The sequence below is a fragment of the Montipora foliosa genome, chromosome 1, assembly GCF_036669935.1.
Source record: "Montipora foliosa isolate CH-2021 chromosome 1, ASM3666993v2, whole genome shotgun sequence".
NCBI classification, from domain to species: Eukaryota; Metazoa; Cnidaria; class Anthozoa; order Scleractinia; family Acroporidae; genus Montipora; species Montipora foliosa.
In genome coordinates, this window is record NC_090869.1 from 37,950,776 (window position 1) to 37,968,275 (window position 17,500).

At 39.5% G+C, this 17,500-nt stretch overlaps 1 protein-coding gene across 1 annotated transcript in view; it reads left to right on the plus strand.

Annotated features, from left to right (window-relative positions):
* The window catches only part of LOC137967959 (uncharacterized), a 31,645-nt gene that overhangs the window by 6,760 nt on the left and 7,385 nt on the right, over window positions 1-17,500 (plus strand). The window contains exon 3 of the mRNA XM_068814564.1: window positions 13,482-13,607. Within this exon, the coding sequence (XP_068670665.1) occupies window positions 13,482-13,607 (126 nt within the window). The remainder of the gene's footprint in view (window positions 1-13,481; window positions 13,608-17,500) is intronic.

Below are 17,500 nucleotides of genomic sequence, written 5' to 3' on the forward strand. Positions count from 1 at the left end.
ATTCTTTGCAGGTATGGTGCAAAGCAGAAACCAACTTTCAAAAGAGTCCCACAACGGAACTAACCATGGGCAATCTGTAAAGATGGTTTCTCTGTCCATTTAACATTTTGTGATTACAAAAACAGTACTCTGAAGTTTGTATCTTACATTAGAGCTGTGTTTGTTATTTAAGGACGTTCGCGCGAAATTTTTTCAACATTGATTTTCTTCTGAAACTTCTACCACTGTAAGGTGATGAGTTAGTTATGTCAGAAATGTAAAAAAAATGGGGGGTCACCGACTTTGTTTTGGAGAGAACATGTCCGGAAAAACACCCAAAATGTGACAAAATCGGGCTTCGTTATCGAATAAGGTCAGTGTCTGTAAACCCAAATATATTGCAATTAAATCTTTGAAGTGACATCTTCTCTGCCAAATATTGTTTAAGTGGACTAATTAAGTGAATTTAGTCAACTGGTGAGGTTCCCTTAAAGATCAAGTTCGCATTTAGCGACCACAGTTTCACGCGCCTTGCAGCCGCAAGATGGCAGGATTTGATGTCCCGTGAGCAGAAATCTTGAAATTTTTTTAACTTCCCACATTGATTTTTGTTCATTTTTGGACAACGTGGAGATAATTGTAAATAAAATCCGTTTCTGGAAAGAAAAATAGGGGTCACCGAACGTCCAAGACCGTTAAATCCAGGCAAAGCTATAGCAATGCTCTTTTGCCCTATCAGTTCTCGTTTTATTACTTAGCGCGCGCGCTCGTGTATGACGTGGCGTGTGCATTTGCGTGCGCAGTAAGGATGCGCAGAAAAAATTGGCGCGAACGTTCTTAATTACTGGTATGAGTAAGCCTTGCAACCTTTCCATACAAGTTAAGATGCAACACATTTAAAGCCTTAAAATTCCACAAAAAAGAAAAAAAAAACAATTAGCGAGCAAAAAAAGAAAAAAAGGACCTTCCTTGTATGACCAAGAAAGTGCTAAGGACCAAAGGTGTTGTACAGCTGACATTCTACTATTTCGTCCCGTCAACAAAATTCCCCAGCTGTACCAATTGAATCAGGTTCATAAGGTTGCCTTGATTTTAACATCATTGGTCGACACAGTTCTTTTAAAGAGAGTTGGAGCTTCTTTCTTTCACTCATTTGACGGTTTTTACCATCTGAAGTCTCTTAGATCTTGAGGATATGTTAACTTCAACACAAAGCAAATATTTCTTTTTGACCAATCTTTGGCCTTCCTTCTTTGGTGCGATTAACAAGCGATTGCTGCAGCTTTTTTTATCTTACAGGCCACACGATTGATTATGTTATGTCATGAATGAGAATAAGGCTTAATTAAAGACTTTTAAGGTCGGATGTTAACTGTCTCAGAATTGCTTTGTATTCATACTGTATAATAACCTGGGAATTAAAAAAATTATAATGCAACTTTAGTTAATTAATTACATGCAATGTGTTTTTCACCTGAAAACTTTCAGGAGCCATTATCTTTATCTCAGTAGAACCGCTTCAGTGTTATTGGCAAGTTTATTTATTTAATAGCTTGCTGCAAAAATGGTAAATGTGGATGAATGGTACTAATTTTGCTATGGACTTATGTGCTTTTATTCCCTTTCATTTTTCTTAAAACTGTTTCTCCAAGTTGCACAAGTAGTTTGCTCTTGTGATAAGTTACTCTTCGTTGTGATTGAACTGTTTAGTACTGCCTGGTGAATTTTCATCATTACCGTTACCAACAAGAAGGTCGCTAGTAGAATTCGCAACTAATCCTATGATTTGCATCATAAGGTATTGTTGGGTTCACGCGACAATAATGTCGCTCCAATTTATTTAACTGATATGTATGATTTTTGTGATGTTAAACCCTGTCCCTCATTAAAAAATAATAATAAACAAAACCTTAACTCGTGCTATCAATTTTTGGTAGTTATTATTAAAAATAAATTTGTTTCATTTTTAAACACAGAAAAACAATGTCCATGTGTGTACACTGGCTTTTTGCATCCTTTCCATGAATATTCCTTTCTGTGTATACCTTTACACATGCTTTATTTCTTGTACTTGGGCACACTGACAAACAGAGGTTTGGCTGTTTGCTTCACGTTTTTTTTTTTTTTTGTTTTCCAATTAGATCAATCACTAGACAGTTCAGGCTCAAAAACACCTGTCACATAATCCCCCAGCGTTCCACCTTCGTGCTTCAGATACAAGTCTTTAACCTTGGTTTTTTCGTTGTACGACAGTAGCTGTTTCTTTGTCCCTTTGACAAGATGTCAGGAATGAAGCTTCCGCTTCAGGGCTGCTGCAATCGCGCTTTCTTCATGATTTTTTCAAGCATGTTGTACTCGATACTTGCAAGCATTACAAATAGTGTGGGGTTAAGCCTTCCATCGCAGGCTATTGTTTGGCTACACAGGTCTCAAAAACTCTTACGAAATCGTCAGCTTAACATTTGTTTTATCGCACTTTGCCGCACAGATGGCAACAATTCACAAAAACACTTTTAGGCTGATCCCTGCAAAACTTTATTTAACAGCGAGGCAATACACAAATCCTTTGCATTTAGGTTAAATGCGTCAAGATAAATTTCCCGCGCAAAACAACAAGTTGCAATGCGCGGACGATAGCAATGCTTATACCAAAATTAATTCGCGACGGTGATATTTAAGAAGCGGAACACAAAAACACGACTAGTACCTTCGCTTGCAATAGTCTAGTCGGCTCTTCGAGGGTGTTTTGACCAAGCATTTTGATTTTACATATGTACAGATAATTGCCCCCACGAAACAAAATCTTCTAGGTAGAATTGGTCGAGTTTTGCATCTTGCGCCTCTCTTTGCGACCCAAATTTTCGCCGCATGGTATGTGTTTTACGAGCCAGACAAGGAGAGCGATCTAAAAAAAAAATGGCGACCGTTGATGAAGTATTTATCACTTGATATAAGGAATCACGATCTGAATTCATTGTATGAGGTTCTCTGATTGGGTAGAAAAAAGACAATTGCGGAAATTTCCACCCAATCAGAAAATCAGAATTTAAGTCGCTCTGGAACTCGTCCGTTAAAGGTATATTCCCAGGGGCTCTTCTCGCCTTACTTGAAAACTTTACGCCAGTCCCGATTCTCGTCTCGTCTCAACTGACTGCACCTGGGTCTCCGAGGATGCTGGATACCGAGAGCTGAAAATACAGCCGATGGGAAAATGCACTTGACGGGCTCAAGAGTGATGTGAACACACCGAAAGATTTCGTCCGATGCAGATTTCATGCCAAATTGTTATTCTTCGTTACATAACCTAACTACAGCTGCCGATAAAGAAGATCAGGGAATACTCTATATTGCTGTGTGCGCTTTTGCCGCTTTAAATCGTGAATGTAGGAGCAAAATACGCTCACAACCGCACTGAATCTTCGCACAAGTTGGAAGTTTACACAGCCGATGACGTCAAAATCCTTAACTCGAACCCAGGCCTTTTTCTAATATTTTCCTTTAAAATACGCGAGGTTTCTTCCCATTTTACATATGATCTCGGAACAGAAATTAAATTGTTTTTGTACAGAAATGCTCCTTAGACCATTTTAAAATAAAAAAATAGTGGTTAAATTTCGAGTCATGTGCACTTTAAAAGTCAAGCACCTTCCTTAAAATTCTGGCCGTTCCCGATAGCGTAGTTTAGTGCAGCAGTCCAATTCTTACCCTAATCACATAGCTGCATCAAAATCCAATATTGCCAACAGATCTATGTTTTATTAATTTTTGCCAACTGTCCAAATTTAAAGTAAATTTAATAGTTCTTGCTGCAACGTTTACTTCAGCTTTGAACAAACCGTCCAATTTCAGAGAAATTTGGATACTTTCCATCAACCAATCAAATGTCAAGAGAAATAAAAAAACGGAGTTTTGGCCAATTAGCTTGCAGCTATAATAGGCGGCTTCAACAAGCGACGTTGTTCAGGCAGAGAACAGTTACCGGAAGTGAACATTTCGCTCACTAAGACAGTGATTTCTCTCAGATTTTTAAACTAATCGTCTCTAACAGTGAGAACAAACCGTTTTTGGAAGCTATATAATTAATAGGTAATGGAGTACATCCTTGTCCAATTTGGAAATAATTAGATTCAAAAAATTCCTTGTACTGCCAAATTGGACTCGGCCTACGGCCTCGTGCAATTTTGGCAGTCCTCAGAACTTTTCTCAGGCAATTATTTCCAAACTTTAGCGCCAGGTGGAAATAATTGAATGAAGTGATGAATTGGATGAGTTCCTCTTTGCTGGATGAAGTAGCACCGACGCAGTCATCGATGAAATGTTTGTAAAGATCAGGTTTTGGTCCGTTGAAGCTAGCGAAAAATTCATTTTCGATATAGCCTACGAAAAGGTTAGCGTAGCTAGATCCCATTTTGGTTCCCATTGCAACACCGTTGATCTGCTTATAGTAGCAGTTGCCGAATGAAAAACAGTTGAGTATGAGAACCAGTTCAGCCAGACGAAGTAAGGCTTCCGAGCTTGGTTTTTTAACATTAGTTCAAAAAATATTTGAGAGCTTGGAGGCCTTCATTGTGGGGGATTACAGTGTATAAAGATGTTATGTCCATAGTGAAAATGAATTTGTTTTCGCCTGAGAAATTGAATGTACGGAAAATATCAAGTGCATGGTTGCTTTCTTTCATATACGAAGGTAGTGACTTGACTGTGGGTGTCATGATTTTGTCTAAATAGCTCGAGATAAGTTCGGCTAGGGCAACTGCATGCTGAAACAAATGGACGGCCTGGGTTGTTGGGTTTGTGAATTTTAGGTTTGAAATAAATGCCAAATTTTCTTGTTCCACTCTCCCACCGACGCAGCACCACAGATTCCTTTAATTTAAAGGCGGCAGCTGTTTCTTGAATTTCAACTCCTTCCCTGCTGACTGCTTTCAACAGTTCTCCGTCAGTAGCTTGGACATAACTTTCTAGCGACATTCTTTCTTGATTAACACAGTCCTCAACCGAAATGAGGCCCCTTCCTCTCTCTTCCGTTGGTACATAGAGTCGTACCACACAATTTCGTGGATGAAAACTGTTATGAGATTCACTTATGTGAACGAGAGAATGCGCATGAGCAGTGTATGTGCTTGTGATATGATCTAGTTAACACATGTAAGTTTCTGGGCTTGAGAAGTAAAGACAAACAACACGCCCACCTACCCCTTTGAAGCCCAGCTGCTCCTACAGAATACAAGACAAATCTCAGGACCGCCACTGTGAATCTTGAACAGGAAAATTGCGGGAAAACAGGGCACTTTTGTCGAGAATTTTTATTTGTTAAACGAAGATCCAATCAAAAAATCGGTTACATGGCCGTGATAACAAACGAAGTTGAAGAAAGCATTTCTTTTGTTCTGTCAACGTGTGCTTGAAACTCAGAGATGGAAAAAAGCGTTAATAAACGAGTTTTAAAAAATCGAGGTTATTTGAACTTGGGGATGCGATATGAGCCCACAATGGAGAAACCTTTAAATGGTTCAAAGTCGTTTTCTCTGGGAGATTTGATACCCGTTCGGGAGACCGGGCGATTCCTTCCCTATCCGGCAAACTCCCGAAAAACCTGGGAGAGTTGCCATAATTGTATTCGCAAGACACAAGTTCCATAAGAGAGTGTGAAGTGCCACTGAGTCCAATGAACAATTCGTTACCGAGTTACCAACTATCGCAGAAGACTGCGAGTTGAAATAAATCGATGAAAACGATCAGGAACAGAAATGTGATTGGTATATTTGTTGAGAAGATAAGAGAGAAACTATTTAAAAAAGGTTCAACGCTCACTCAAGAAAAAGAACGATTATAGCGTTGCAAGATCATATGAAGCATCTCAAGAGACCTTATGGCTAACGAATTCAAAGAAGAAGCCGTGCATTTAATAAAAAAAATCAAAGCAGCAAAACAGTGATAAACTTTACCCCATCCCCGCGTACCCAACCAAAAACTTGCAAAAAAAGATACAGAACAAAGAAGATCTAATAGCTCAGTACCCTAGTTGCTTCAATGGGATTGGCAAGTTCAAAGGTGATTTCCACATCACGGTCAATCCATCTGTGCCACCCGTGGCTGATCCCCCGTGAAAGGTCCCATTAAGCCTAAATTACAACGTGAGAGGAGAATTATATGAGGTACTCGACAACAATATCGTCGCAGAGATACAAGAGGGGGAGCTGACAGCCTGGGTAAATTCATTGGTATATTGGGGAAAACCACCTGAAAGACTACGACTATGTTTAGACCCGAAAAACCTCCACGCCGCAATCTTGAAAGAGCATCACACGACCCATACTCTAGAAGAAATCCTGCCGCAGCTTAGTGGAGCCAAATTGTTTTCCATAGTCTACCTCAAATGTGGCTATTGGAGCGAAGTATTAGATCAGAAATCCAGCTTTTTAACCAACTTTAACTCACCCCTAGCGAGATACCAGTTTGCATGCTTGCCTTTCGGACTGAAAATGTAGCTATAAATTTTCCAAACAAGAGTAGTAGATCAAACGTTCGAAGGATCCCAGGGCGTAATAGGCATAGCTCGACGCATAGCTCATACTTTTGGTCAGAGTGAAGAAGACCATGACGCAAACATGCATGTCATGATAAAACAATGTGAAGTAGCTGGAATAAAGCTCAATCCCGACAAGTACCTTATCAAGAAAGGCAGCATCAAATTCTACAGAATCATCTGCGGCCCAGATGGGATCAAGCCCGATCCAGAAAAAAAAAATTCTGCGCTTCAACAGCTGAACTCCCAAGAAATAAGCAAGAGCGTCAGACGTTTTTGGGCCTTGCCACTTATATGGGACACTTCATCCCAAGTTTTAGAACACTAACCGTACATATCAAGACGTACTCAAGATAAAAGAATCAATCAGCAACGGGATAACTGTGACCTACTTTGACCCACAGAAGGAGGCAGTCCTTCATGGACACATTTTCCAAAGGCCTTGGTGCAGCGTACAGTAAAGGTTTGCGAGTAAGGTCCTTTACAAAGTGGACTCAAGATACGTCAACATTGAGCGGGAATTGCTAGCCGTGGTTTATGTCTGCGAAAGATTCCATACCTTCCTGTTCGGGAGACAATCCACGGTCCATCCATACAGACCATAACCCTCCCGATAGTATACATATCAAGCACCTAACCGCTGCCCCGCTACGTCTCCAAAGGATGCTTTTGCATATTCAGCTTTACGATCTCGTGATTCAGTACAAACCTGGGAAACAGATGGGACTCGCTGATGCATTGCCAAGACTGTTACCTGAAGAGAAACACACAATACCGGACATGATTATATAAATTCATTAAGTATGTCCCCCGTTTAGCGCCAAAGAATCAGACGAAACACCAGTGACGATCCAGAAGTAGTGGCCCTTTAAGAACAAGCCTACCAAGGCTGGCCTTCAGTCATCAAAACGTCCTGGACATACCGAGACGAGATCACGATCGAAGACGGCATAGCTATGAAAGGTAATCGGAACATCATTCCTAAGGTGATGCAACCAGAAATTCTAGCAAAACTCCTTGAGCCTCACAAAGGAACTGTTAAGACAAAACGCAGCGCATTTTACTCTCAGTGGGTAGTCTCTGACTGTGCCATCTTGCCACAATTCAGTTGCAATATCAAGACAGCACACTTCTCGAGTCCAAATTTCATACCAATGTCATTGCTGAATGTTTTCAATGATTGCATCAGTGAGTCCAGTTGGCTCTCATTTTTGCATAAAGCTTCAGATCATCCATAAAAAGGTGGTTGATCTTTGTCTTGTTTACATGCATGTATGCTGCTTCACACTGTCTGAGGATAAGAGTCAGAATAATCAATGAGACTACAATGTACAGTAAAAGAGACTCATAAAGTTGGGGCAGTTTTGGCAAAGGAATGAGATCGATAGACCCATTACATAAATGGGGCTGTAATTTGAATACAAATACTTATGCATCCTTTTAACAAAGGATTTCTCGCGTAGATGTTAGTCTGCAGATCACATTTCAGCGCCATTTGTGCATTGGGTCTATTACTTGCCATTGATGGACAGGGTCCTCCTCGTTATGTGAGCGGTTCCAAAGAGAACGATCTGCTGAAGCTCTTCTACTCTAATGTCCCCAGGGATTTTGCTTCTTCACGAGCCCCAAGCGCAGCTATGAGGCACCATAAACCGACACAGCGTAAGAAAAATTTGGTAAAACTATTGCGTTAAAAGATGATCTACTTCCTCCTGGGACATTCCTTCCTTACGTAAAGATCCTAATACGAATAATGACTTGTTCGCCTTAATTACCTTCGCGCGCACGTGACTACTGTATTTACAATTTTGTTGGTTCTTTCCTTCTTATTTTTTACTATTATAAGCAGGAACCCATGGTTTCCTGTGATACGTAATGACAATGCCATTACGTTTATCATTATTATTATTATTGTTATTATCATCATCATCATCATCATCATTAGCCTGCAGAACAGGCGGATTAGCAGGGCCAGCGCGATTCACGAGCACGAGCGCGAAGAGCGAGGCGAGAAAAATCCGCCTGTAGTCACACCATTGTTTCGGGTCTACCAACCGTTCGCCTGGCGAACGGTTTTTGCTGATTTGTTGCTTACGTTACGTGACGTAAGATGTGAAGAAAAAAACAAAGTGGCGGCCTTGAGTAGGGAAGAGCCTTTGCTTCTGCTGTGAATTTGTTTCCGCATATTGATTATTTAAAGGATCAACAGAGGGAATGTATCGAAGCATTGTTTGAGAAGAAAGATATTCTGGGTCCGCTACCAACAGGCTTCGGGAAAAGCTTGATTTGTCAGCTTTTCCCGAAGATTCGCCTTTTGGTAAACGGCGGCGAAAGGTGCCACGCTATCGCCGTCAGCATGGTCAGTGTGTTGAAAGCAATCACTGAAAAACGGGGTATCGAACTTAACGAGTTGGGAATTGCGGCTGCAACGATTGGCGAGAGTCCGAAGATTGATGACAGAGGAAATACTGGAAGGGAAATATGAGGTAGTGTTTGGCAGCGCTGAAATGTGGATGAGGAAGAATTGGATTTCAAAGCTAAAGAGTTCAAAATTGAAGAACGACGTCGAGTTGCTTGTTGTAGACGAGGCTCATGTATCTCAGAGTTGGTAAGTGAAAGTGGCTATTGTTCAGATCCATTTGCGATGTGAAAATCTTCACATACTTAAGTATTTTTTGGATGTTTTGATTGACAACAATCGGTCTTCTCCAGTTGCCTCTGTTTACCGCAAAAAGACCTTTACGGGTCCGTTTGCCCTGTCATCATACAAATTGGGATTGCTTAGCACACTTTTTCACAGGGTTTATCAAATAAACAATACATAGTTTGGTTTTCATAAGGACATTCAAGAACCCGTCACAATTTTACGAAAAAGCTGTTTCCCAGGTTGGACGATAGATAAGATCATTCGGTAATATGTTAATGGGGAAATTGGTCACGCTAGTGAGATAAGTAATACAAATGGAAAGGATTTTTCCAACACTCATTTTTACAAGCTCCCTTATATTGGTATGTTCTCGAAAATAACACAAAAAAGGCTTCAGAAATTACTCAGAATGTGTTGCACTAATATTGAGATTAAGTTCAGTGGTTTTTACTACTTTCAAAATAAGGCAGTTGTTTATTCTGAAAGATTTTGTGCCACAGGGTCTCCGCGCGCACGTAGTGTATAAATTTACTTGTGCTGGAGACTCTTGCTCCACTGAATGTTTCACAATATCAGACTCAGCCAACTCGCGTTTAAAAAATAAAAATAAAAGAAGCTTTGCATAGCAAATACAACAAACATACTCTTAACCAACAACTACAACATTTTGGATTATCTCTTTCAGTTTAGTCTCGTTAGTTATTCACTTTTAAATTACAATGAACTTTTTCTTTACATTTTTAACGGCTTTGTCGCGACGATAGTATCTAAGTATCATAACTAATCCATTTAATTTGTTTTTGTAAGTATGTTAATAATGTATCAATTCATCCATTGTATTTTTCTTATAAATAGGTTTAAATTCAAATTGAACTGTATGTTATCCATTTAAAGATTACTTTCACCGATTACATCATAACGCTTTCAATGAATACTAGAAAGAATGGGAAAACAGTAAAACTACCGCAGGTCAAACTAGATTTTGCGCACCGTAGTTTTTATTTATTAGGTGCTTCGATTTTTAATTCATCGTCGTTAAGTTTAAGTTTATTCTAGAGTTTTATTTAGGAAAGCTTTGGATGATTATTACTTGTAATTTCTGTTATAGTTTTTGATTATTTTTAACTAAGTGCATTTGTTGCTTTTACTGCCAACGAGCAAGCCGAGCGAAGACGCGAGGCTTGCGAGGCGGCCAGCCTAATGCCGCGCGAAGTATTGCAGCAGTCAGAAAAATTCTCGATTGTGATGTGAAAAGTGTGATGTAAGACTACGTAGTGTAATGTAAGGTTCCCTGGAGATTTAGTAGGGCCCAATGAAAGCGTGTGTTTTGATATGTGATGTCATTAGCCAAACTTGCATGAAACGCGCCACTAATGATGATCTTGTGTTCGGAGGTGAGAGAAAACACTTTTTCCCATTTCCCTGACCATTGTATTGTGTACACTTGCTTTGAGTGTCCTTTAATGTTTATTTTCGAACCGTCGTGTTCTATATTGAGTGAACGAGCTCAAAACTAAACCGGCGTACGTGTTCTTATCGCCCGCTGTTGTCAATTTCGGATTTCAGCCGGCGAGTAGAGCAGTTTCTTTTCGTTTTGTAACCATTGAGTCATGAGCAATTTAATTTAATTTTCAAAGAAGATATGTTGTCCGCAAAGTACACAATTAAACGATCAATTTGACTTGTAATTCATGGTTGTATCTTGTCGAGAGAGTTTGATTCCCTGTTACATGTTCCACACTGAAAAGTCTGAAAACGCTTTGGCGATTTTTTTACATGGCACTGATTTTATTCAACTTAATTATTGTATATTCTTGTTAAAATTACGGCCGTTCAAAAATTACAGCAGTAATTTCCATATTATTGCAAAACACGTTGACATCTACATTTTTGTTGGAGATACAAAGTGTGTAATTTTTATTATTGTATTACAAAAGTACAACTACTGTTGGGTATTTTGGAACTCTGTTACAAATCAGCAAACTATGTATTATATTGACTGTTTCGTTGGCACTTAGCGATAGCTATTACTAGTATGTACTTTTTTAAACTTTTTTTAGTATTAGTTTTTTAATTCTTAGCCAGCAGGACACCGTTGATAACAGTACTTTGTACTGAAGGGTTATCCTGGGTAAATATTCCATTTATTATTATCACAACTGAAGATGGTATATGTCGAAACGTGTCTGGTAAAAATGAATTAAAATATTATTTTATTTCTTCAAGTTATTTCTCATCTGCTCTTCTCAAGACCCTTTGGAAATCAACAAATAAAACTGAAATTACCTGCACAGTAATCTCTTTCACAACATTTTCCGTTTGACTAATAATCTCTCCACCTTCTCTGTTCAGTTTAGAACAAAAGAAAAATTACTAATTAAAAACTCAAGCTAAAGCGTAGTAGTTCGCTTACTCGACTGCAATTTCACAGTCAAACAAAGCAGCTCACGACTGGCCGTCCACTTGACACAAAAATCCTACAAATCGAAAGGTATTAGTTTGGTGTAGACAGTCGCCACAGTAACGATGAATTCAGTTCCAAAATAAATAGCCGTAGCCGGCCACAAAAAGGCGTGCCAACCAAGACAAACGATTGTTTTAACTCTATTGCTGGTAAAGGTAAAGGTATACCTTACTTAACGTCGGTAATTCCTTTAACCTCTAGAGGGTAGGCTATTCTCCCAGGAAGCCGAACAACTGACGATTTTGCCGAAAATCGCAGGTTCGAGCTATCAAACCGCTTTTCAAAGTTTTATCTCATCAAAAAGAACTTAACAGTCTCAAACATTGCTTTCAAGTGCACTCGTTGCGGATAAATGTACTGCAATCCAATATAAATTTATACGGCTTCGAGAGTGTTCGGCTATGATATGTCTGACGAATGATGACAACAAAACTCGCCAATGATGCTTGCTGATGTAAACTTAAATGGCAACGTGGTGTTTTATTGTTTAAATATGCCAGAATCTCTGTCAACATGGAATTGCAAACATTTTCAGGCCATTGACGATGAAATGATATATGAAATGGATCATATATGAACTGCGGATATGAAATCAAGTGAAGGTGTGATCCTTGCAGTTATGAATGTAATGTTTACAATTGCGTGGAAAAACCTGAAAATTCAGGCCTTCAACGGGGTTTGAGCCCGTGACCTCGCGATACCGGTGCGACACTCTAACCAACTGAGCTATGAAGACACTGACGTTAGGAGCTTGTCATTTGTGGTTTCTAATTTTCCCTGAGAAATGAATCAGCGGTCATAACTGCGAGGATCGTAGCTTCACTTGATTTTCATATCCGCGGTTTATACATGATCCGTTTCGTATATCATTTCATCCTTGATTCATTCCTCACGGGAAAATTAGAACCCACAAATGACCGGCTCCCAACGTCAGTGGCTTCATAGCTTAGTTGGTTAGAGTGTTGCACTGGTATCACGAGGTCACGGGTTTAAACCCTGTTGAAAACCTGAATTTTTTAGACTTCTCCACGCAAATGCGAGGATCATAGCTTCACTTAAAGGAAAACCTTATGTGAAAAGCTAACCGTTGTAAATAAGTGTTTTTTCTTTGGCTCTATTTCTCTCAGCTTTACGGTGTTCTCCGTTGAAATTTTCCCTTCTTCTCCTTCCGTGGCTACCCTCGAGGCTTTTTTCGCTTAAATTTCTCACATTTCGTCGCCCTTTCTATCGTGCTCTTTCCTACTCTTTATCCCGTTGCTCGTCACTAGTGGTAAAAACTCTTTTTCAAAAGTGACGAAGGTCATTGGGATAAAGGCGGGCTGTACAAAAGTTTCCCGTCAAGAAAAGTCGCCCATCCGCGCCTCAAAGCTGCATTCGCGAGATTCCCCTCCATTCCCTTTTGTAGTCTCCCAACCCCCTCCCACAGAGTCTGTACGGACGGACGGACGTACGCTCAGTTAATCACGTGGCAACCAAACAAAAAAGGGTTGACCATATTCTCTTAAGTATGGGAAAGTGTTCCGCTATTATATTTTTTAATTGTAATTAAGTGTAAATTTTTATTACATCTACAATAATATTTGTAGTCCCCCAGCCCTCGTGAAACAAAACAACTGATATAACTTTCTCTCTAGTATTTCGATTCTTACAAATTGTAAACATAATTCTTTTTAGGGATGACATTTAGAATAAAATCATTAATATTATTATTATTTAATTTTTTTTCTTTTTCTTTTAATTGTTATTAGGTGTAGTAGTAAAAAAGTAGCAGTATGTTCTTATGCATGATTCTTTGTTGTCTCACAGTTGCTAATATTCTTCTTTAAGAAAGAGTACCATGATATTATTTATATGCTCCTCAGGTGGTTATTATTCAGATACTGGAGCTTTTGTCAGCGACAGTTGCCGGAAGTGTCCAAATGGCACCTTCGTCCACAAAAATAAAGCACCTGGAAAAAGTCATTTTGACTGTGGCGCTTGTCCTCAAGGTTAGATACTAGAATTTAGATGCACTTATTAAACCGTAAATCCTGTAACTTAAGCGAAAAGTCAGTGAAGTCAACAACGCAAGATCCAAGGCCAAATTCCAGATACAGAACCGGTATACAATGATTAACATATATCAAATGCAAGGTGTTACAAATGAACCCACTGGGAACTCGGAAAAATCCGAGCCCCAGATGGGATTCGAACCCACGACCCTCCGTGATCTAGTACGGATGCTCTAATCACTGAGCTACTGGAGACTCTATGGTGAGCAAGGGTGAAATGTGGGTATTTGACTCGAGCTGCATCACGCAGCTGAAGAGTCAAATAGCGACTGACAGCAAAGCTCATAAATGCTATTTGACTCTGTGGCTGCGTGATGCAGCTCGAGTCAAATACCCACATTTCACCCTTGCTCACCATAGAGTCTCAAGTAGCTCAGTGGTTAGAGCATCCGTACTAGATCACGGAGGGTAGTGGGTTCAAATCCCATCTGGGGCTCGGATTTTTCCGAGTTCCCAGTGGGTTCATTTGCAAGACCTTGTATTTGATATATGAGAACCGGTATAGTGAAGAGTTTATCAATTATGTCACTTTGATTAAAGCAGCAAGACTATCAAACTAGAAAAGGAGCTCTTTTGCCAAACATCGACATTTTAATCTCCTCTCACGAAAGGCGCTTACTAGTTCATCGTAGAAGAATCAAGAATTTCAAAGGCTAATATGCTGTCTTGATAAGAGACTAAATGCATTAGATGTAAGAAAAATTCAAAAGCCTTGTTTTCAATAAGCTGTGTCTAAAAAAAAATCAGCATACTGGTTTGAGTAAGTCTTTAACACATCCAACATCCGTATGACTGACTTTGGAATCACTAATAACACTAAAAAACACATGAAAAAGACTACCACTACAGTTTGCAAGTGATCTGGTTAGCCATTTCAAAGCATTGCACCCGAAACGTAAAAGGGTCTTTCGCAACATTAAGATCCCTAACTAAAAATACTCACTAAGTACCTTTAAGGTATATATCTTTCTAATAAATCAGCTATATGTATTGGAGCAAGTCCAAAGTAATTTACATTTCAATAGCAATATCATAAAACAGGTAGATGACTAATTACTGCGATTTCCATAGTTCTGCGAAATCTTAAATTCAAGCGCTAGGCGCGAAACTGCGTTTTGGCTTCCATCAATCAAATTTTTGAACTTAGCCGACAAGATCGACCTTGCCTCCGGAAAATGAATTGAAGCTTTTGTTCAGTCCACAGCTGGAACACCATTATGATATGTTCTTAGAAATTCTTCGGTAAAAATATTCGTACAGATTCTATCGCTTCCATCGGTGTCCAGTTTGGATATGTGAATGTACCGTGGGAACCACAGATGCTGATTGGAGGGTTAGTTACGCATCTATTGATTTCGTCATATGTAGCTGACGTCGGAAGTTTAGTTAAGGGAAGCCAAAACGCAGTTTGGCTATTGGCGCTTGAAGATGAATTCCGCAGAACTATGAAAAACGCAGTGAAGCAAAGCATCAGGCAGCGTTCAGTACACGAACGCAGTTTCACATCGACACGGTTTCATGACTTCGAAACCGCGTCAAAATCGATGTGGTTTGGAAGTGTTTACACGGAACCGTTTTCGCCAGAAAATCCAAGTCGTGATGGTATAAGTGAGCGCTACACTACGTGCTAAATTCACTGTTTTGAACTGAAGAATGCAAATTTCGCGCCAAAATAGTAACCGTATTCAAATCCATGCGGTTTCGCTATTTGCATGACAGATGAAACCACATCGTTTTGAAAACGCTCCACTTTTGACAACGGTTTCAAATGGACACGGTTTAGGCAAGAATCTCGATCGTTGTCGTGCAAACAGGTGTAACCGCATCGAAAACGATGCGGTTACAAATAAACCGCGTTCGTGTAAACGCTACCTCATCTGTCGTGTAAACAGCGAGACTGCATCGATTTGCACTGTTCAATTCAAAATAGTGAATTTAGCACGTAGTGCTGCGCTCCCTTATACCATCACGACTTGGATTTTCTGGCGAAAACGGTTCCGTGTAAACACTTATAAACGCATCGATTTTGACGTGGTTTCGAAGTCATGAAACCGTGTCGATGTGAAACCGCGTTCATGTAAACGCTGCCTCAGTGCGGCGTTGATAGATGTCATTAGTGATATCATTGTGAACCTATGAATAGTTGTCGTGTTAGAGATTCTCTTGTATACTTGTCGAAACGGTTAACCAGAGGTCATTTGTTTAAACATAATCAAGAAAACAATATGAAGAGATTTTTTGCAGCGCTAATCTAATCTAAATACCCTGCGAGTAGTCTGTTTCTCCTACGCATCCCGAGAGAGAAACCACTGCGAGCAACCGTTTGTTTCTTTGAGTAAGCCGACGTCCAGCGCCAAGGCCGAATGAATTAAATTTCAACAGGTAAAACGAGTTAAAAAACTTGTTTTCGGTTTAGCTACGTAACTGCTGCGTTTGGGCCTGCTGTGTAGTGATTTCCCGCGAAATGAGACGACGTTGGATGTGACGTGCTTCGCACATGCTCGATGAAAAATCAAGCGGTTGCTCGCACTGCTTTCTCTCTCGGGAAGCGTAGGAGAAACCAACTGCTCGCAGGGTAAATCTAAAGGGCGAGTTTACAATTCTTGTGATAAATAGTTCCAGCGTTTTGACTGGGTACTCGCCGGTGATTTTCGGATTTTCCGTCTGTGCCAAATTCAACGTGTGAACAATTTTTTTTTGGTGAAACATGGGCCCTTAACCTGGCTCGAGGGTTTTTCTCTGGGTTCCTTGGTTTTGCTCCCTCATCAAAATCAATTTCCAGGTTCCTTTCCCTAATTTACCCTCATTCATGTGATAGTTCAAGCTGGCAAGAGCACCAGATTACAAACGATGGAAGAGTTGGGGTAACTCTTTCAAAGCAATTTAAAACTTTAGTAAAACAATATTGAGATTGTGCCTTGTTTTTTTTAAGTCGAATATATATTTGTAAAGCAAAAATTTAATCCAGGCATTTCCCTTTAGACTATCATCAGCATAAATGTTCCGACAAGTCTTTCATTGGACTACGGCTGAGGATTTGGTGATATCTTGAAATGCTTACACAGTATTCCAAAACAGTAACTGTTTCTTAGATCTTGCATTGTTTTCAATTCAGTTTTCCAGTAAGAGATGTTAACAGAATTAGAGGCTTGGTGCCTTTCTATTCATGAGTTATGAGAAATCACAAACGAACGAGTGAACACAGCGAACGAGTGAGTTTGTGATTCCTCTCAACTCCTGAATAAAAATCGTACAATCGAACTAACCAAGTATTTGTTTAACACGTATGTACAAAGATATTACCAAATAATGTTGACAACCTCTATGAATTGCGCGGGGAAATCAACACAAGCACCACAACAAATTATCACTTAATGCTTTTATTCAAGAAAACTAAATGTACAAACATTTCTATCAAAATTAAAGTTTTAGCGATTGCTCAGAAGAAAGTGAAGCAAAGTGTACTTTTAAAGAATTCTTAGAATGACGATGAAAATTGTCAGCAATGGGGCCGTTGAAAACAGTAGATACTATAAATCTGGAAAAAGTTTCGTTGACTGTTTGGTGAATTTAATTTCTGATCACAGTCAGGTTAGGAAACTAAATATCGAGAACTAAAACATTTTTAGTTTTATTCGCGTGACATCTCTGGGATTGGCTCCGGTTCGAATCTCAGTTTTTCTCTTAGTATATTCTAAAAATTCTTCACCATTTGTAGTTTCGGTGCAGTCGCACATCACCCCAACAGAAATCACGATGTTCTTTACAATTAACCACTGAGAACAAATTGACTGTGTTGTTGAACCAAACTGTATTCAAGAAAGCCTCGG